Genomic DNA, 22,171 nt, shown 5'->3' with positions numbered 1-22,171 from the left:
GATAGATGAAGAAACAGTGTAAAGAGATAGATTGAACAAGTGTACAAGGAAATCGAATTTCTTCCATGGTAGCGTGCCGCCGATAACTTTGCAAGTAAAGTAATCAACTTTATTTATGGTTTTTTTCTCCATGGTTGCAGTAATGACGTCGTAATTGAATCGATTCTGTTATGATTTTGGTTAACTTATCTGAGGCTTTTGATTTACAAAACCAATGTCCTAAATGTTGCAGCTGCTGATGTGAAAACATATTTGTTGACTGCTATTAGTGGAGGCTTAAACCAGCAAAGAAGAGGGGTGAGTTTCTTGATTGAGCTGTAGCTGCATATTAATCCAGTAGACGCCCATCTTAGTTTTCTTCCATTTGAGGCCTAACTTATCGTTCTAATATCTTCATTTAAGGCTTAAAGTACATTGTGGTTATGCATTCAGATTCCAAATGGCTTCTTTATTAGTCTAAATTTGATTTGTTATTTCGTTTAGGCATCTGGTTATAAGTAGATCCTGTATAGGACTTGTTGATAGGACTTTGTAACTTTTTCATTCCATGAGTGATAAGACTGGTTTGTTATCATGCATGTTTTTTATGCTGATTCAGCATCTTGTGCTTCTTTCTTGATTCTGTTACAGATAACTGATGCTCTTGTTGCAGCTTATATCTTGAATGCTACTCTTCTTGTTCTCAAGCTGGGCCAGAAATTATTTTGGAAGGATTCCAGGTCATTTTCACCATATCACAGATACAAAACTACTGTAAAGGTCCATGTAAGCAAAACTGTCTGTGGATTAATATTGTTATTCGGGTATTTGGTGCAGCAACTTTGATGAAATCTTTGATGTAGACTGGTTTATATAATCTCTATCAAAAGATGTTGAAATCATTAAACAGCTTCCAACAAAGGGAGGAAAAGCAATGATTCCATATAGCATGCGTGTCCCAAGGAAGGGCAATGCAAAATGCTACCAGAATCGTTTAGTGCCTGTTCTTAATAAAAATATTGTAAGTGTATTTCAGGAGAACCTACCACATTTTTGTAAAGAATTTGTTAATTATCATATGCTGGTGTATATAACCAAGGAAGAAAAATTTCCAGTGCTTGAATGAGTGCCTTTTTTGGGATATATAGAATTTACAGTTGTTTGTTATGCTTTCTAATGTGCAGGGTGTTCAGCTCACAAAGTTTGATTACAGGCTTTCAAATAAATTGGATTCAAATTTACAAAAACTTAGGTGTAGAGCAAATTATCATGCCTTGAAGTTTAATGACCTTATTAATGAAATGGGGAAAACGTTGGTTGACAGAATGAGAATGAAAAGCAAGCATTTCATTGCCCTGCATTTGAGGTAAATTGCAAATAAATAAAAAATTACCTGCTTGAGTATTTTTTTTTTCCCCAAAAGATACATCTGTTAGGTACTCACTATAACCCAAGTTTCTTGATGTTCCTATCTTATGGTTCTGTGTTTAAAATCTTAATGCAATTGGCATTTGATTTATGAGAAACGTGCGCAGAGCTAAAATAAGAAAGAAACTCAAGGCTATTAAATTTCTTCTAATGGCCAAGATTAATGCAAATCATTTTTGTACTTCTGTTTTATGTTCGATTTGTATAATCATAAACTTATCGGTATTCATATTGTTTGCTTCAATAACTTTTGGCTCTTTATTGAAGTCGGAATGTGTTCTGTATATTAACCAGGAAAGTTATTGAATATTCGACTAATGTTTATTATACTTAATATCATGTTCATATTGTATGGAAATATTATCGAACGTATTACTGCATTATTTTTCTTAGTAGAAAACTTGCTTCCTGAAAGGTTTGATTTCGTGGGTGATTAGGCTTGTCGCTTTCAATCTTGGCTATCTTCCGGGGGGTGACAAAACAATTATCAGAGTCAGAAACAACACTGAAGAAGGCGTTGGAAGTTGCAAAAAGTATCGTGGTGCCATGAGGTCTTATCAGTTTAGTGGTTTACGTGGGGCATCCTGGTGGATGGTAACAGTTCTGTTCTCAAATTTTATTTTTATTCACTCTGTATGCTAGTTTGTGCTCCCTGGTTTTTATTATGTTCATTATGCAGGTTGAGCAAAACCTATAACAATGGCTTGAGTAATTTTCCTTTAAGATACTAGAATAAATAAATAGATAAAGTTGGATAGTTAGGCCAATATAAGCTCAATTAAGTTCCTCCCAAACTATGCCTGAAATATTTTGCTTCTTATTATTAACAAAGGAATAGTTCTTTTGTAGCTAAAAATAATGAGTATGTTATAGCATGGGAAAATTGTTTTGCCCTATTTAATTTGTGTGTTTAGTGGGAGCATGACTTCTAAGGAACTTCTTGTGCAATGAAAGCAACAGTTGGAAGCTTGCCTTTTCAATCAACCCCCTTTTATTTTATTTTATAAAGTCTGGTAGATGAAGCCATCATTTATGCTTCCCCTTCAGATTGGTTTGGAATTGGATTAAGATATACATGGTTAGTTTTAGGTACTAGAGGAGTGGGATAGGCTGTTTGGATTTTACGTTCTAGTCTTGCTTTGAGAGGAGAGAGGGGGAAGGGGAGAAGGAGAGTGACATTGGAAGTCTTCTATGACTAGTAAATTGGAAGTCTTGGACTCTTATTAAGTTTGTGCATTTTCAGAATGAAGAATAATCTGTTTTTAGGCTCAAAACAAATAACGTGGATTGAATTCTAGGACACCGATGCTACTGTAGATCATAATAGAAGCTTTCTGCTCATGTTCCAGTCAGGGAAACAGAAGTGCAGTATCCAAGATTGTGCTTGATTCGTGAAATTGTTATTAATATTGATTTATGACATTGGTGATTGAGTTGGAGATTTCCAAATTGGACAATTCTTATTGCTTTGCTGATATGGATCCAATATGCTTTGTTTTGGCAAAAAGGGTCCTACTTAATGTACATTATTTGTTCTTTTAGACTTGATACGTATAAGTTTAGTTTTGTCATATGCTCCTGGCTTGCTTGTTCTAACTGTGGGCACACATAAGGCGGAAAACTTTACACGTAAGGCTTCACTGATGTCTTGAATGATGTCATTCAATAGTGACCTGTTTTATATAATTTGTATCTCTGCTTTATAACTACATTTGATATTTGGGGTTATATTGCATGCAGGCAAGCAACCCTGACAAGGTACGAAGTGAATATAAATCATTCTCAGGGTAAAGTGATGCCTAGTGTAAGAGTTTCATATCCAGGTTTTCTACTTAAACCTGACGAACCAAATTTGGTATGAACTACATCTTATGATTGCATCTTTGAGGCCAAAGCAGAAAAAATGCTAAACTACGTACAGTTTAAAAAATAATAATAATAAAAAGTCGAGGCTTTATGAATTAGTTGACTATTCTTTTTATTTATTTATTTAATTTTATACTTTTATACATTTTGTGAAGTCTTTTTCTCTTCTTTTTTTTTTTTCAAAGTTGCCTTAACTTGGCACAGATGCATGTATGCACGTGTGTACTCAGAGCACAAACTCCTTTATAACTCAAAAGAACGGTCGCAAATGTTAGTTTTTAACTTGGAAAAATAAAATAAAATTGAAAGTTACTTTTGGGAAATGTTGAACTTTTATAACGAATATGGCTTCAGTGCAGAAGGCTTGATAGTAAATAGAAAATCTATATGCTGGGGGTTTTCTGGCTAGCTAAAAATGTGTGAGAAATGATGAATCCATCTGATTGCAGCCTATTTAATGTTTAATACCTTCATTAAAAAAAAGGTTATTGACAGTGCTTTGACTATCTTGCATATTATAATGGCAAAACCAGCAAGTGGCCCTAGTAAGAGAGATCAGCATGCAGGGATGGATGAGGACTAATTTTGTGTGTATGAAAATTGACTATCTTTGCTTGTATTGCTCTATGTTAGGGATCTTTTGTTCCATTTTAGTAACAATTTTGTTTAGGAGAAAAAGAAACATATTGCAGTTCATGCTTTGTAAATGCCACTCTTCTGTTACGATGGACACGTGGTATGCCCTTGTTGGGTAGGTTTGGATTGAAACCATGGTCGAGTGCTTGAGCCATGTTTAGTGAGAAGCTTGAATGAATTTTCTTTTCTGTTGTATTTGGCCCTTGTCTTTTCAAGCATGCCAAAAATCATCCTAGTTTTGTAATATGTGGTTTGTGCCCAATTAATTTACTGTGGATCTTGCATTTTTGTACCCAATATTTGATAGCTGCCTTCTTTTGAACGAAGATTCATTGAGGGAGAGAATTACTTTCCTTTTGAATATGAATCGATGTGCAACTCCAACTATCATTTCAAAGGTCAACATCAATTCATGCTAATATAAGGATGGATAACAATTGTCGTGTCCATGAGATTTGAATTCAAGATTACTTTCAACGAAGTGGAGACTCTGTTATTAGACCAAATGGCCATTGACATACGATATAATAGCAATATTAGGCCAATACATGTACACTATAGAGGCAATATTAAAGCAATATAACCACAATACGATAGCAATAGTATTACAATATCACCTATAAAAATATAATTTTTGTCCACTTATTGCTGATTTTTCACATGTTCAGAAATTTTGTTCTCTCAAGCTCACTCGGCTCTCTCTCTCTCTGGCACATCTCTCTCTCTTTGGTATCTGTCTATCGCAGCTCTCTGTCTCTCTCTTGGCTCTCTCTCTCTCTCTCTCTCTAGTGCAACTCTCTGTCTCTCTCTTTGCTCTCTTTCTGTAGCGCAGCTCTCTCTCTGTGTCTCTCTCTAGCTTCGTTTTGTCTCTTTCTCCCCTTATTCGCTCTCTGTCTCTTTATTCATACCTTCCTTTTTTTGTAAATTATTTTTTAGTTGTTATTATTTTTTAAAATAATTTCTTACAATGTCTTACGATGCAATTATGATGCACCTGACTGCTTGTTTTTGAAAGGCACGTTGTTTCTTTCTCCTCCTCATCTTCTTTTTGAATGAAGTATGGCCTAAACTGTAAACCCATTGATGAGCCGTAGTCAATATACATACACTAGAGAGGCAATATTAGGGCAATATAATGGCAATACGATAGCAATAGCATCACAATATACATGCAATACGATGGCAATATGCATACAATATGTATACAATACACAGACAATATTAGTACAATACACATGCAATAGGACAGCAATATTAAGTCAATCTACATACAATACACACACATCCATTACAGACTACAATTTAGAAATGGAAAATAAATCGCCACCAAACCCTAACAATACTATCCCGAGAAGCAAAAATTATTTCTTTCATAAAACTTGACAATTCAATTGTTATTACATAGTCAACCAATCTTTGCTCTATTACATACATACTTCCTACCTATAATTATAAATAATGGAGAGCTCACAAATTCTACTAATTTGATCTTAACTTCATCAATTTGTTCTTCGTTGTATGAGTTAGCTCTCCCTTCTTGCACATTTTCCAAGCTGTTCTATTCTCCTCCCGTGTAGCAATATCAGCAACAACAGGTTATCTACAGATCTAAAATCATAACTGCAGATGATTCTCAATTAGCAAAGAGGAAAACCATTTTCTTTTATAACTTCGGTTCTGAAATATATAACAAAATACAAAGACCTTTGCTTCTGAAAAGGAGCCAAAGTTTGTCAACCAATTCATAGTAAAAACGAAGAAACTAGTGAACCTAACCAGAGAAATGCTAACCTGCAAAACCAACTCCAAAACTTTAACCACATCATTAATACTTGAGATTTTCTTCTCATGGATTATGATTAGAGGATTTTCCAATTCCTATCAGCACATACACAAGTTTGAAGATAATCAGCATCAAGCAAAAAGGGACTTGAGGTGCTGCTAACTTTAACAAGCAGCCATCTAACAGTTTCAAGACATAGTTATCGCTGGGTCAAACTAAAACTTACACATTTCTGATTGTTCTGGTTGGTGATGAAATAAGGGGATATGTAGCCCCTGTCTAGCTTCATTCCCTCAACAACCTCCAACTCATTGTCCAATGTTTTCCCATCCTGCAGAAATTAACATAGTGTGAAGCTTACATGTTTTGGGTATCATTTGGGAATAAAAAACTAAAATAAAATTATTTGCCCTCCAATATATTTCTGTAAAAATTTCATAAGACCCATACATACCTCACTTTAAAACAACAATAAAAAGAAGCTGATATCATCCAGATTTCAGCCCTTGCAATACGGTAACTACACTAATATGCCTATGACAAATCTGCTGACTAGAAACAGACACAGGCAAATAAATTCACATACCCATCAGCACAGCCACTGTCCAGGTCGTGATGAGATACAAGCCAATAGACGACCACCACCAAATTGCTCTTCAATGTGCTGGTCAAGGGTGCAAATCTGTTGACGCTTCTCCAACTTTCTTACTACATGGTTGTTCTTCTTCACCTCCTTAGCAACGGCAACGGCAGCATCACCTTCCTATCAAACAAATAACACAAAATGCCATCAAAGACAGTAAAGTTCATTGCGCATGTGTGTGTCCAAAAGTAAAGTTCATTACCAAAAAAGCTCCTTTATTTCATTTTACAGGCATAGTATTCTTGTTGATCAGTAAAATCAGAGGACTTGAGCTGCTCCAGTGGGACTACCACTGACTCAATTCGCCCAAACAAGCAAGCACTATGAGATCCTCTTGGCAAAACTAGACAACCAATAACCATAACACCCTAACCCTATCACGAGTAGTGACTCTCCAGATTGCATGTGCATTACAGGCCACTGCCCCCCTCCATTTCAGCATGCAGGGAAACTCAACCAATTCTTCCAGCATGTGTACTTTGTCATAGATAGCATCATCCTAGCAGACAGAATCTCATGTGACAATCAAGTTCCATTTTCCAATTTTTTTTTCCAATTTTTCATTATATAGCTAGAGACAAGGGGGCAGATTAGTATGCAGCTCCCACAATGGATGACTGGTCTTCGGTGTTGACTGCTGCTTCAGAATCTGGCTTTCCTGGTTTGACCTCTTCATTGAGTGTAAGTTTTATCTTGGGTGACAACCTCTTGACTTCCTCTATTGTATAGATAAAAATCTCCTTACCATGCTGTAGAACTCACTGCAACAAAAGTACATAGATTGTACGGGATGAATATTCAAAGGCATGAAGTTTAGATTCATTAACCTAATTACTTCTGGCGGAAGTTCATAAATGGGATGGATACCTGAAATTTAAAATAAACAAAAAAGCTTCCTACCTGTAATGAGTCGATCAAACACAAGGCTTGATTAACTACAATTCCAAGGCAGATAACCATTCACAAAAGTTTGAAATTACCCATTATGAAATTAAACATTCGTGAAACATTTTGCATTGTCAGTTTTATCAGATTGAACTACACTTAGTGAAGAAAGAATTTTTGTTTTAAAGTAAGAAAAACCAAAATCCAAAATTGGCCAAACCAGTAACAAAATTAAGCTCCACATCCATCCCATCATCACAATTATCACAATGATAAAAATCAAGCATTACCCACCAAACAAAATCAAACCCATCAAACCAGATCAACCAAGATCACAAATAAGAAAGCACAGAAATTGAGCTCACCTGAGCAGCAGAAATCCTAAGCAGAACTCTCCTGACTCTAGAGTCCATAGCGTCAGAAATCCCCATTTGGATCCTCATTAGCTCACCCACCGTCATAACCCGCTTGGGCTTTCCAGGTCCCGACCCGGACCCACCCGACCCAAGACTCTTCTTGGAACCCGAACCCGGCGATTTGAGACCCAATGCCTTCTTCATCCTGCCGGCAGCTACAGAAGTGAGCGATCTTTGCAACTCCGGCAAGCTGTTGAGCGAGTTGGCGTGCTGGGTCGATGAGTCCAAGTGAGAAGAAGCGAAAGACGATGTGAAAGCCAGGGCCTTTCCGGTGGATGTGTGGTAGGCAGCGACGAAGATCTTAGTGGAGCAGACAATATTATCGATTACGACTCTGCAAAGCAAAAGAAGCTGTGGTCGGTGGAGAGAACAAAATTTCTGAAAATGTGATATGAGTGCAATCAGTGGACAATAAAGATGTATTTATATGTGACAGTTTTAAAATTTTTGGAGAGGGATGGTATTTTGACAAAAAATTATAAAATGGGTGGTATTTTGAGCTATTTCCCCCATAATTATCGCTATTTGTCACTAATTACCAAAAAGAAAAGTATATTTTTCAATTGTTTTTAAACTTGTGACAGCCTTTTTTATTTTTAAATTGATAAATAAGGATTTCTACAGATATTTTGGTGAAAAAAGAAGAAGAAAGAAAGAAAGGGGGTTTCTCGTAAAACCACGCTAACCTAGCTAAGCTTCTACTCTCTGCAGCCCAACCGGCCAGGTAAAACCCTAGCACTCTCTCCATCGTTTCCGGTTTTCATTCCTTGTCCAAAAGTCTCTGAGACTCTGCAATTAATTGTCACAAGCAATCAAATTTTGAACTCTCCCCCATTAGCAGCAGCCAAAAGATTAAACCTTGATTCGGTTTGAAGCACAAAAAGCCATGGCCGAAGAAACCCATATGGCAGAAGCAGCTAGAGAACCAAGGAAGAGGAAAATTGGGAAGAAGAAGGGCTCCAAGGCTAAGAAGAAAGCAAAGATGTTACAGTCAGCGGAAAGCATTAGAGCCATGAAGCCTAAGAAGATTGACAAGAAAATGCAGAAACTGTATCGGAAACGAGCCCGAGACTACAATTCAGAGGACGAATCCGAACAAGACAACGCTACACCTTTGGGCAACAATGAGGACGAGCTGATTGGTGGGTCTTCTTCAGGAGAAGAAGCAGAGAAAGGTGGCGACCACAGTGAAAGGAATGTGGATAATGGGTTCTCAGATGATGAGGAGCACGGTGAGATTCTGCCCGGAATCATGAGATTTACGGAGGGTAGCAATGCGTTTAGGTTGGCATTCAGGAGTATAATAAAGAAGACTGTTCCTGAAGATGTATTGGTGAGTAATAGAATTGAACTCTAATGTCTAATTGTTTAGCTTTTGGGATTTTTGTGTGTGTTTAAAGTAACGAACTTTGAGTGCTTCGCAGGGGCCGGTGTTGTCGGGGCAAAAGAAACTTGTTGCAGAGAAGCTTGCTGAAGAGGAGAATGAGCGCAAGGTCAAGGGTGAGGCTAAGAAGGAAAAACAATTGGTAATTCATATCTTCAATATGTTTTTATTGTAATGTGTATGAATGTATCTGCAACTGTATGTTTACGGTTTAATGCTTAATTGTTAGTTCCTTTTAATTTAATAGGTAATAGAAAAGGGGCATGTGAAGCCTGCCAACTATTTGGACTCGCATGAAAAGTTTCTAATTGGTGTTGCTACGAAAGGAGGTACCCCATTTTTATCCGCTTGGTTAAGATATATGTGATCAGAGGTTATTTCTCTTATGGGCATTATCAAATTTCTTTCTCATACTGACTTAGTTCACATTTACCATGTGCAATGCTGGACTCTCAGTGGTCAAGTTGTTCAATGCTGTAAGTTGCTTTATGAGAATCTAATCTTGTTTGCTTGTTTTCAAAACTTAAATTTTGTTTTGATAAGATTGTATTCTGCTGCCACATTGAATCGTGAGTTCCTATTGGTGTCTAATGCAGGTCAACAAGGCACAAAATGCTCAGAAAGGACTGAATCCTTCCAAGTTTAAAGATGCAAAAGGTGTGCTTTTAGTACTGCAGCTACAATTTGAGAACCCTCATTCTTCTTGCCAGTTTATGTTGTTAGGTTTTCAGATATCAACTATGGACTTAAGTTGGTTTTAAAATTTTAACTGAAATTGAAAGTAATATGTTGGTATTACAGTCTAATGTGAGATTGGAAACATACTTGTCATCATATCAATATAAACTTTTCTCCTCAACCCTCCTCCCATCCCTCTCTCTCTCTCTCACACGCACACACACACACACCCACACACAAACACATCTCATAGTTCATATCATTGTCGGATTTGTTACTTTTTCTTGAGGTATTCTATTGTTTCTCATATCTTGGTTGCCTTTAAAAATGTTGGTTTGAATTCCGGATACCAGGTGCACACAAAATCACCATAAGCACTCAACATCTGTAAATAATCCATATTATGGCAAGTTATGTTCTGCTTATTTTGAAGTGCCATGTCATCATGTCCATATTTTGACTTATCTCACCTGAGACAAAAATTGCAATGCCTTGTCATATGTACCTACAAGCATTGAAACTAGGGTGGCATGAATCTAGCTTATCATCATTTTTGTATATGAAATATTTCCTTATTCCCATGCATCTTAGTCCCATTTTGGGACAAGTTGATCAGTCCCATATTTGTTTGGGAGACTCATTGAACACATGTTTTGCTAGTCAGTGGCTATGTTTGAGTTTATAATGTGGAAACCTTGGTTCCACTTGTGTGTTTAATCTAGTCATTGTTGTCTAAATGTTTCCAGTGATAAAAAAGCGGAGAAAAGAAGCCTTCTTTTCGGAGTTGGGCAAAACGTCCTCCCGAGGTGCTAGTGCTTCTGCAAAGGTTGGTTCCTTTTTCCTTTATCAGTTTCTTGCATTATGCCACAGCTTTTTAGCATCTTGACGTTTCTTACAGGTGGAAGGAATGCTTGTAGACATTCTTGTTTCTTACATTCAAATATTTTAACCATCATATATCGTTGCTCCGTAATTTGTTTGGTGGAATAATCTGAAATATAATTATATTCCTACCCCATGGTTCTGTGAAATTGTAATGGTAGACCTAAACTAAGATGCAAACATCTTCGGTAGTGCCAAATTGCCAATATATTTTTCAATCATCTTTCTTGTGGGTTTTATATATGAGAATGATTTAACATGCAGGCGCATACATCTAAAGGCCCGGTGGATGGTGAAGGGCCTGCCTGGGCTCCATTACAAGATAATTACATGCTCACAAATTCCAAGTTGAAGGACTGGGATAAGATGCCGGTAAGGATCCTTAATCACATCTTGTTAAATGTTACACTTGTCAAGGGCTCTCTCTCTCTCTCTCTCTCCCTCACACACACACAAAAACACACACTAAGGGTGCATGGGCATCTATTAGGTATTATTGTTTCCAGTGACATTTGCTCTGCAATCTATGTACAGGACACAGTTGTGGGAGATGACATTGGAAGAGTATCTGAAGATAGTTCTGATGATGATTAATGCTGTCGAACTGCTCAAACAGCTACATGCCTATTGTTTGTTAGGCGGAATTTTTGTCCACTTAATATGTTTTCCTTGTTGCTACTGCATAGGAATTTTGTTTTCCATTTTTATTAATTGTTATGAATCACTGCTTCAAGATGCGATGGCCAAAGTATGTACATGATCACTCTCTTCTCCTGTTTCAGTTTCTTTTTCTGGTTTCTTTTCATTTGTGCTAGTTTTCTTTTACCTTCAGAATTTTTTGGCCCAGCAACTTACAGGAACCGCGAATCAATATTCTGGATTTGCTTGACCTCGGTATTCTAATTTTACACATTTTTAGGCATTTCTACCATCACACCTGGTCTAAGGGTTGGGCTTTTGGATACAACAACGGGCTCGATGTGGTAGCATCGACCTTTGTAACGATTGAGACTAGTAAGCCCGTCAGTCATAGAGCTGGATGATGAAAAATTATCATGTCCTAGGCATCTGTGGCCTACAACCTTAGCAAAAGGCAAAATTGACGATTTCTAGTATATTTGATCAGGGATCCGGATCAAGCATGTAATGACACAGAAAAAACAAAACAGAGGATCTGGATCCCCACAATAAAGCAGCTATAACCACTATAGTTACAAGGTGAACTGTATTCCAATTGAAAAAACCTTTTACATTGATGGCAACAAAAACAAATAACACCCCCTCCCCTATTGGTATAAAGATATTACAAACTATTCTCCCCTAACTGCATAAGTAACCATCCTCTGTTCCTGTGTAACCTGTGTAACCAGGTCCACAAAAAAAGAAACTGCAATTTACAACTTCAAGTTTAAAGTCTGCCCAACAATGGTTTTAGGTCAGATCTCATAACACTCAACTGGCATACATACAGATCCTGTGCATGTCAAATGAACAGAAAAAGCGAAGGAAATAATTGCAGGCTATTCTACTGACAAGGCAATTACAAGTTTGGCCACCCAAGATGTCATGGCAGGCACTTTTTATAGAGGTCATCAGACCAGCAGGACAAAAATATAATAACTGAGATAATCAACACGAAGCATATTATGGCTGGAAGACCAACATGAATCCTCCCTGGAGAATGATTGAACAGATGAACTTTGCCCAGAGAAACAGAACAGGTGAGGAAAGCTCATAGCTTAAAGGACAGGACAGGCTATGCGATCCGGATAATGTCATTATCTGTCAATCTGTTATGGTGATGTGGAGTCAGAAATCTGCTCCTCCACTTCATTAGTGAAGCACCAGAACCTGGCTTTTTGCATCAACCCTCTTCTCCCGATGGAAACCAAGGCCCTGTGATACAATCATACAGCTTATCACTGCACAAGGAAAAGACACATTAATTTCATTCATTATTAAGTGACAATAAGTAAGTCTTTCCAATCAAACAGCAAGTGTTTCTTTTGCTTTATAAAACATAGTTAAAAATTGTACTCAGTAGCTTCTGGTTCTGGCCTGGTTCAAGGGGTCATAATCATAAGCTTCACCAGCTTTAATGAAGCGCCCTTTCACACGCTTTCTTACATCAGCCCTTGCTTTGCGAGAAGCATACCTCACCCTTTTGTCAAACCTATTGAAAAGACAAAACCAAAAAAAAAAAGATGTTTAAAAGACAGAACAGCAAGCAAAAGTATTTCATGACCAGATAAGAATTCTGTGAAAGTGCAACGACTTCAGCCAGAGGAGAGTGCAGAAGAAAATCAAGATACACTGTATCATTCAATCTACCATAAATGGGAAATAATTAGAAACAAACATATAAGTCTACCCCGGGTAGTGGTCATACAAAGAGGTGAAGAAACTAGAAAAACAATGCAACTTGGTAATAAATGAATGAAGAATCATTACACACGGCATAAAGTGTGTGTATGTGCATGCTTGCACATTAATATATCTAACTTCTGGAAGTACACTTACTTGCGTGCCTTCTTCTTTTCCTTGTAACGCATAACAGCATTACTACGGTTAGCTGATTGCATGGAACTCTCAGGGCATGGAGGACACCATGGCGGCTCTCCCATGAGAAGCATTGAGGAAGCCCCACAGTCTTGACAATCTCCAGCACTACTCTCTCCAGTAACACCCGAAAATGAAAGGTTTGATTGTGCTTGTTTTGCCGGAAAACAAATAATTGGGTCAGTTTTCGTACTCATTACAGAATCAGCAGAGGCAGCATTACTGCATGCTGGCTGTAAAGCATTTACCAGTCCAACTGAAGACCCCTGGAAAAAAGCACTAATAGTTAACCACAAGTACATTTCATAAACTCCATTTTAGACATGCTTTAATAACAACAGTTCAACAGTAGGAAGTATTTATAAATAAAAAAAGGAAAGAAGGAAAAAACAACAAAGTTTAGTATGGCCACTTGCCTTCAAAGATAAAACTTTGGTAGCCAAAGCACTCATTTTATACACATGACTAGTTTAAAAATACACTTTTTCTCTTTTGACAAGTACAATAAACAATAGTTTGATGAAATGATTTCTAATAGTAAATTCCAACTGCCATCACAACATTATTTTTCCTCATTTCATCAAACCATTATTGATACAATAGTTTTCCAAATGCATTTTCCGGCATCAGTTGGAAGAGCAACTGACAGTATGGCTTTGTTCAGACTAAAGAATTACACTTCTTCTCCAGTATACTCACATACACATTTAAAAAATGGTAAAAAGCCTACTTTACTAATGGAACAGCCACACATACTTTATACTTAAGCCAGTCCAAAGTTCTGCAGATAAAAAAATAGCATACGTAATGAGGCTGCTGTGAGAATTAGAAACATCAATGGACTCTACCAATAATCACTATTTTTTGTTTGATATAATGTAGTTCTGTAGTTGATTATTTCAAAGTAATATGGCATAGTTAGTTTTCTAGCTACATAAGAGAGCAATTTCCAGTTATACAGTAACAAAGTTCAGGACAAGGGCCTAAGCAATGAACAAAAGCAGTTCAAGAAAGTCCAAGTAACATAAAGCAATAAAAATGAGATGAAATTACCTCAGCAGCACCCACATCCTGATAATTGGAATTACCCCTGGACATGTTCTTTGCCCCAAACAAGCTATCAATCCCACCATTCTTGAAAAGCTCTTCAGAGTGATTCAGAGATACACCAAATAATTCTTCATAATTTTCAAGATTCAAATCCATTTCATCCATATCGAAATCATCATAAAGGTCATCATCTTCAGGGATTGCAGGACCTTTGGTCCCATGACAGAATAACTGTATATTAATAACATGAAATAAAGGTCATTGATGAAAACACTATCAAACTTAGAACAAATCACACACAGACTTAGAGAAGAAGTTTTTTATAGCCAATGTTGCATTAAGATAGTAATTTTGAGACTCATAATTACCTTAGGCAATGTTGCATTTTCAGATCCGGCCTGCTGGCCAACAACATGAGTAGCAGGGTTAAGTTCAGGCACCGAAGAGGAACCAACAAGAACACCGGACTTATCAACGGAACGTACACCATTCACTTCAACTGTACCAGATGCATTTTGTTTAGCGTTACTTTCTGGAGGGCTCCAAGCACTTCCAGTGCTGTTCTCTGCGATGCTCATCAATCCCATTTCCTGCTCGCAAGCAGATTCGCCTGCAGCAGGTAAATCTAAAACGAATGACCAGATAGAAGACAGTTCAGAAGCTGATGGGCAGCCAGAGTAACAATTGAGCGTTTGCCTCTTATGTGCTGAAGCTGAGGTAGATGTTCCATGACCCATCCAATCACAATTCTGACAAAGAGACACTCTTTCTTCTGTGCATCTTACTAATGCGGGTTGTGAATTGCATCTTTCACAAAGAAGTGTTCTTGAATGACGCCTAGACAGGGCATTTGCAGAGTGGACATTTCGGTCACATGATAAACATAAGCACGCCGCATCAGACCGGCAATACACCATGGACCTTTGATCCCCACAAAAATCGCATATGTAACCCATGTTTCGACTGACTCTTTCTCTCCTCTTCTAATCAAAACTTGTCCAGTTTTGTCCAAACAATTTATCAATCTAACTGAAACCAGCTTTTTAGAAAGACCACAATTCTGCTGAGTGTGTCTTAGTGCAACCTTCAAACAACGTCATAGAGAGATATTCAGTATTATTACTGTCAAAATATCTTAGAGGAAGAAGACGAATAAGTTTTTTGTGGAAAAGGAAATTTAAACAACAAAAATGTTCTTTTTCCTGTTTCCTATTGAAATTGAAACAAGGAGGTTACTATGTCAATTCTAGACCTCATGGCCGCGCATAAAACTTTCCAGATCAACTTTTTCTCGTCTAAGAGATGGTTCGAGTACTAATCTGAAAACTTGAAAATGAATTTAAAAAAAGAAAAAAGATTTTGTCAAACGCAGGGAATAAGGATCCAAAATTATTTCAGCTTCAGCATATGAAATGATAACACAAAAAAAATTATGTGAAGGAAACAAAAAACATGATTTCAAAAAACAGCTTCACAAATAAGTTTATTTTTAGTAATAAAGAGAAGCAAAGAAATTTTCATCGAAAAAATAAAACAAACAAGATTTGCAGATAATGGAAAACAAAGAAATGAAAGCAGCAAGTAAAAAAAAGTGAACAAATTTGACAACTTTGCATCACCCAGAAACAAAAGAGATGAGCTTTTTAGTGAACAGATTAACAAGTTTCCAGCCCCACAAAAAGAAAACAGAATTGAAGGACTAAATCACAAAGACTAGCTTCATACTTCTCATGGAACCAAAATGAAGAAAAGGGTAATTTAAGGACCAATCTCTCGCCATGTCTAGCATATCAACAGACCCACCAACATAGGAAAAACTCAGAAGAAATCTATTACAGAACCCAGAAAAGCTTTGAACTAGAAACAAGCCTGAAAAGTAGCAACAGAAAATTTAACAGACACAGAGTGCATTCAGGAAACTTTACCGTGGCATGAGAGGGAGGATAAGATCGGTAGACAGCTTTTGATTTTTCTTTTAACTCACTAATTAAAAGTTGGAGATTTAATAAAAACTCTACAGGGCAAAGGAACCCTAGGATAGGAGGTTTTTTCCAAAAATTTCTATGTGAGATGGAAAAGATAGAAAGACTGGATATGGGGTTTGGGTTGAGGGGTGGGTGTGAGCATAAGCATAATGTTTTTTGTCAGAGGCCAAAGATGGTGACTTCAGCAAAGTTGATAAAAAGTGCATTACTTATGTGGGTCCATGTCCTTTTCCCAGTGAAAGGAAAAGTTAGGCCTTTCCCTTTTCCAGGTCCCTCCATCATTATAAATCATATTTAATTTTGCAAGCTACTCTCATATCTCTCTGATTCTCTGTTTTCTATTTTTGACATTATTTTTTTCCATTTGGGAATAGAAATAAGGTGAAGCTGTTAAAAGGTACATCCACATGGTCTTTCCAATCTATTGGCCTAATTCCTCATTAAAAAGAAAATAAAAAATGAAAATCTATTGCCTAATTCCTCATCTAAAATTAAATTAAATCAAAATCTATTGCCTATTTCCTGTTTATAAAAAAAATCTATTGCCTAATTCCTCATAAAAAAGAAAATAACAAATCTATTGCCTAATTCCTCATCTAAAACAAAATAAAATCCATTGCCTAATTCCTCATCATATAAAAAATCTATTGGCCTAATTCCTCATTATAAAAAAATATGTGGCCTAATTCTCATTAAGTGGTTTGTCATGTGTCCCAATCCCTTCCTTTACATCTGTCCCTCCATAGTCTTTTGTTTTTGGTTTTTCCTTTGGTCTTAATTTTTTGTTTATCGTTTGCTTTTGATGTTTTCTTTGTTTATGTTTATTTTTTTCATCTCTTTTTTTTCTTTTCCTTTTAAGGTATCCATTTGATAGGCGCCCATCCAATCCAATATCCAAATGGGTACTTTTCTTTCGTACTCTCTTAATGCTAACATCCCATAAATCCGATCCTTAAAGCTCTAGAAACCTCAATGAGTGTCGATGAGGCAACATGGCACCAACAAGACTCTCAAAAAGTGAAAATAAAGTCTCATATGGCATTCAACAATAATAGGTGGATAATGATTATCATCCTGTCATAACTCCATGACATAATATAAGAACCCACAAAAATACCCTACAAATAATACACTTTTACTTGTACCATAACTTTGGTGCATCACTATCACATTGCTTGCCATGTATTGCATATTAAACATGCTAATTATAGTTTAAAAAAAAATCTCAAGAAACAAGTCGTAGATGATGAATTGGATGATACTCCTAAGGTTATTTGTGGGTTTATATAACTTAGTGTGTAAATTATATATCCTTTTCTCGATATGACGTTATGAAAATTTTCTAAGATTATGAATCATTTCTGACTATTAATGATATGCAGATCTCACGTATATAATAGTTGAATTAGGGTTGTCTATCATTATCAATTGATTAATATAAAGATGGAAAATGAAGAGAGCATGCATCTATCAGCTTTCGTCTTCTCATCCCCAATTGATTTCTTACAAATGGGCAAATCCCAAAGAAGTTGGAAGCAACAAGAAAAATGGCAGATGGCAGTGTTTAGGAAGTTGAGTAATAATAATGCATAGTGGAGGAGGAGGAGAGTATAGAAGGATATGATGAAGGAAGGAGAGATGCTATGAAGCAATATACTATGTGGACAGATAAGGCTGTGAAAATGGCTTTGTGTACGTAATCAAAAGCCCACTTGAATGGACAAAGAAAGGACCTGTGAGATTCAACCCCACTTTCACAAAAAGTGCTACCCTTTTTCCTATCTTAATACTATGTTGGGATATTTACCCAACTACCCTTCCTCTTGCTTAATTGACTCCCTCACCTCCTGCCACGTGGCCCCCCATAATATGATAATATCCTCCTTCCCTTCCCTTCCCTTCCCTTCCCTTCCCTTCCTCCCTCCCTGGACTATCTCCCAGTCATGCCATTGATAAAGGTCAAAAGACAGCCAGCATGGCATTGAAGTCTAGCAAAGAGAAAATAAAACAGTTGACCTAAATTCACATTCCATAACTTTAAAAAAATAAAGTAATAATAAAAAAAAGATAGAAAGGGAATAAAAGTTTTTCTCACATGCATTATTAAAGTATTATGAAGATTCGAACATGAACTCACTCATTTGCAAATCAAAGCCATTTTTTATTGGACTAGATCCGATTGGCAATAACATACTAATCTTTAACACAAAACTCAAAATTACTATTTAATTATGTGAAAAAGCGAATGAAAACTATTATATTTTTTATCATGCATGAACAGTATTGAGGGAAACTCAAGAAGGGGCTCGTTGACAGTTATGAGTTGTCCAATGGAAAAAATAAAAAAGAACAAAAATCCTGCAGTTTGGGATTTGGCAAAGTGGAAATTTCAACTAGATCCTTGAAAAGATCTCTGCCCAAGGCACTTTGTAGTGACCCGTAAATAGAATTTCCCATCAAATAAGAGTAAATGGTCCACTGAGGCAACTACAGATTGAAACAGGTGGAGAGCCATTGACTAATCAACCAAGATATTTATGAGATAGACCAAGAAAATATCTTGTAGCTTTTAGTAAGCTGCCAAGACAGATTAACTGTCAATTTGTATTTTTAGAAATATCTAGTCGACTTTGCACCAACAAAATTCTGACAGATCCAGCAACAAAAAAAAAATATATCTGATAGAGAAAAAGGTAGTAAACATATTATTTTTGCTCTTAAAAAAAGTCTCACTTCCAAATCTTGATTTTCACATAAAATTTTTATTTTATTTTAGTCTAAAACAATATTCCCTTTGTATTAAGAGCACTTCCATTCATTTGTCATGGCCAAAAGACAAGGGAAGGCAAGGGGCAATTACTGTTCACACAAATAATACATGCCTTAGTAATTTTTTGATGCATTGCCACTTATTACCATGACAACAACTATTCACATGAGATATGAAGAGAGGAATTTATATGGAGTTTTGGTATGGGAAGTGAAAAACATGGTTAGGTATTTATAAAAAAAGATTTTGAATTTCTTTGTATTTTTTAATTTTTTTTAACTTAAAATTTTGGTATTTAAATTGGCCGCTAACGTCACAATGACATCATCATGAGGTCAGCTTGCCCAGGTAACAACCCATGCAAATCTTGCCTTTGGGCTCGCCTAGGCTTGGGTAGGGCCCACTGCTGCCCGAACCATTTGTGCTTGGTGTGGGCATTCTTTTCAAGGCAGCGCCCTTTGGCAAAAGGGACCGGTGGAACTGCTCTAAGGCCTCATTTGGTTAATTGGAAATGAGACTTGGAGATGAGAAATCAATTGTTTTCCCATGTTTGGTAACTCCAATCATGAGAAATCGTTGCCTTGCACATGCGTAAATAGGGGGAAAGTGAAGCCCTCCTCCCCCTTTGAATTTTAGTTTTCCTCCTCATGAGAAAGTTTGGGAGCCAACATTCCCATTAACAATTTAAAATTACAATATAGCATTAAATGCATTCTTTTTTTATTTGATTTCATATAAGTAGAATTGGAAAATTAAACAAACTTTGTTTTTGTAGGGGTTTTTTCGTTCCGACAGCTACAAATGGGCTGGGCTACCGTAAGGACCAAATGGGTGAAATTACCCCCAGTGTTTGAGTTCGAGAATCAGACCCCAAGAATGCTTCGAAAGGGTAGTGAAACATTAGGAAGCACCTTGGTTATCTTCACCAACAAAAGCAACAGTTGCTTACATATAAATTCTTGGCTTTGCATGAATAGCTTGTGGTATGAGAGCTGAGCATTCATGAGTTTAACATGAGAGAGAGAAAGAGTTGCGCTTTCCTATGAGAAACAGAGTTTTTAAGGCAAGGGGAAAGAGATTCCAAGAGGGTTTATTGAAAAGAGAGAGAGATAGAGATGGGGGAATAACAATGGGTGTGTTGAGTAGTTTCCGGCAGCCAAGGTCTAAAATATCGATGATATCGGAAATATCGGTAGTCCAAAAATATGAAAATTTCAATGGAAATATCGGAATATTATCGATATAGATAAAAATTGAATAAAAACCACATAAATTGTAAGAAAAACTTGAAATTTTTTATTGAAACTTTGGAGAATGTTTATTTAGTCAATTATCTATGAGTTTATCATAAAAAATTAGAAGGAAATGCATTGCATGATGGATTTAACTAATTTAAGTTGATTATACAGCAAGCGGGCAAACACTATGAGTGTAAAAAATATGTAATAATTAATGAAAAAAGATTAAATACACCGTAATCATTTATATATAATGATTTACTATAATATTTTACACTTTATACATTGCATGGTAAGATACATGAATGACTTAGCACCACATAGAGTTCCTACGAGGTTCAAATTTTTCACTATCTTCATCATCTCTATGTGTAGAGTAAGTGTATTGTGAAGAGTAGTCATCAAATGATAAATCCCCAAAATAGTTTTGCATATAATTGTTAACATACCACCCATATAAATATAAATATTTTAGCATATTATCACAAAAACATAAGTGATATGGTGTTTAAGGTGTTGGAGGAGTAAAATGGGAGGGGTTCATATCCCCTTTGTGCTTTTTTCTCCCATTTTTCCCTTTTTTTTTCCTTCACATCGATATTTTAGCAATATTACACCGATATTTTGACAAAATATTGCTGAAATGTGAGCGAAATTATCGACATCGATATTTTCTGATATTATCGTCGATATTTATACGATATGTACATGGATATGTTCCGATATATCCGTGATTCGAAAAAACTGAAATATCCTCGATATTTCCTCGATATTATCGATATTTCATACTATGCCGGCAGCTTGACGAAAACTCTGTCAAGCCCTATAACGATTTACCAGAGGAGAAAATGGGAGAAGATAGAGAAATGAGGCTCGAAATTGCATAGGTTTAAGGGATGAGAGATGAAGCTTGCTCTCTGGATGTGTGTTGCTTGCCCTTTTTTGAGTTGTTTTGTTGGGTAGAAGGTGCATCCCTTTTATAGGCGCTAGAAGCTTATTTTTCCCAAGAAAATCCTAGTTGGTTATCTCCAATTTTACTAAGTCTTCTCCATTTCTCCTCTCTTCCTTCGATTCAACCTCTTTTGTGAAACCTTCCTCTATCCAAACACATAAAGACAAGATTTTTGAGAGCTCTAAGGCCTTCCCACAACTGCTTCAGTGTTAAACTCCTATTTTTGGCTACTATCTCACCTTTTTTCCACCCTTATTTCATGGCAAGAGTTGGTAGGAGAAATGAGTGGGTAATGGCTCTGGTCTAAATGGTGTTTTGCTCAAGTATCCATTGGATTTTTGGATGGCTTCTGTTGGGATTTGTCTTTGGCCATGTGCTGGAGATTTCCAGCAGCCTGCATACAAAGGTAACCTTTGGCTTTTGTCGTTGTTTTGTCTCGAGCCATGTGCTGGAGACTTTCAGATATTGTATAGGTCATTTGAGCCATTATAAGGTGATGGGTTAACCCATTAAGGGAATGTGCTAATTTCCTAGAGTATTGGGCTATTTTTCCTAAAGTATTGGGCTATTTTCTCTCCTTTATGCTTACCCACATATTTGGGCTCAAGAAATGGGCTTGAGTTTCAGGGCTCCCAAGCAGCCCAAAACTTCCATTTCTCGACTCATCAATAGGCTTCGTGAATGCTCATAACCATCTATACCACAACCCGCTCAGCAAGCCCCAAGCATTCGCGTAGCTTGAGCTCACTTAAGCTTGTAGCGTAGCGTGTTGCTTATTTGCTTGGCGTGACACGTGTGCAAGCGTATATGACGAACTCTTGCATACCCAAGTTGGGTTTCTTCCCAAGTTAGGTGTCATACTGGGCTAGAAATATATTTAAGGCCTTGGATTTTTTGGGCCTCAACATTAGCCCCCTTGATTATTGGGGTCATGAATGTGTATTGAAATGGTTCGAATAATCAATTTCCAGCCAAAATAAATTGCAGTGGCATGGTTTGGCATGGGTTTAGGAGCAACTCAAGGATGACCAGTTAAG

At 36.7% G+C, this 22,171-nt stretch overlaps 2 protein-coding genes and 1 long non-coding RNA gene across 7 annotated transcripts; 1 reads left to right on the top strand and 2 right to left on the bottom strand.

The window, feature by feature from the left end:
• On the bottom strand, positions 5,260-6,424 carry LOC109948191. The gene is made up of 4 exons (XR_002270798.1): positions 6,279-6,424; positions 5,919-6,023; positions 5,701-5,787; positions 5,260-5,529 (listed from the first exon to the last, which is right to left on the bottom strand). It is a non-coding gene; the product is annotated as an uncharacterized LOC109948191 (long non-coding RNA).
• Positions 8,254-11,385, top strand: LOC18782142 (RRP15-like protein). Of its 2 annotated transcripts, none has more exons than XM_020559385.1 (9): positions 8,254-8,360; positions 8,478-8,969; positions 9,061-9,162; positions 9,268-9,349; positions 9,477-9,496; positions 9,617-9,677; positions 10,445-10,524; positions 10,845-10,952; positions 11,115-11,385. In XM_020559385.1, exons 2-9 carry the CDS (start codon positions 8,523-8,525, stop codon positions 11,172-11,174), a joined length of 960 nt encoding a protein of 319 aa, XP_020414974.1. In that variant the 5' UTR covers positions 8,254-8,360; positions 8,478-8,522; the 3' UTR covers positions 11,175-11,385. The 2 variants fall into 2 exon arrangements, with proteins under 2 accessions (XP_020414974.1, XP_020414973.1); XM_020559384.1 differs by having other exon boundaries at positions 8,256-8,360; positions 8,446-8,969.
• On the bottom strand, positions 11,789-16,359 carry LOC18783553 (zinc finger protein CONSTANS-LIKE 9). 4 transcript variants are annotated; one of them, XM_007215382.2, is made up of 6 exons: positions 16,115-16,359; positions 14,558-15,273; positions 14,193-14,420; positions 13,101-13,405; positions 12,618-12,753; positions 11,789-12,502 (listed from the first exon to the last, which is right to left on the bottom strand). In XM_007215382.2, exons 2-5 carry the CDS (start codon positions 15,143-15,145, stop codon positions 12,618-12,620), a joined length of 1,257 nt encoding a protein of 418 aa, XP_007215444.1. In that variant the 5' UTR covers positions 15,146-15,273; positions 16,115-16,359; the 3' UTR covers positions 11,789-12,502. The 4 variants fall into 4 exon arrangements, with proteins under 4 accessions (XP_007215444.1, XP_020414972.1, XP_020414971.1 ...); XM_020559383.1 differs by having other exon boundaries at positions 12,639-12,753; positions 16,115-16,331; XM_020559382.1 differs by having other exon boundaries at positions 11,789-12,476; positions 16,115-16,330.

The sequence above is a fragment of the Prunus persica genome, chromosome G3 (genome assembly GCF_000346465.2).
Source record: "Prunus persica cultivar Lovell chromosome G3, Prunus_persica_NCBIv2, whole genome shotgun sequence".
Taxonomy (NCBI): Eukaryota; Viridiplantae; Streptophyta; class Magnoliopsida; order Rosales; family Rosaceae; genus Prunus; species Prunus persica.
This window is presented reverse-complemented; position numbering and strand designations above follow the sequence as displayed.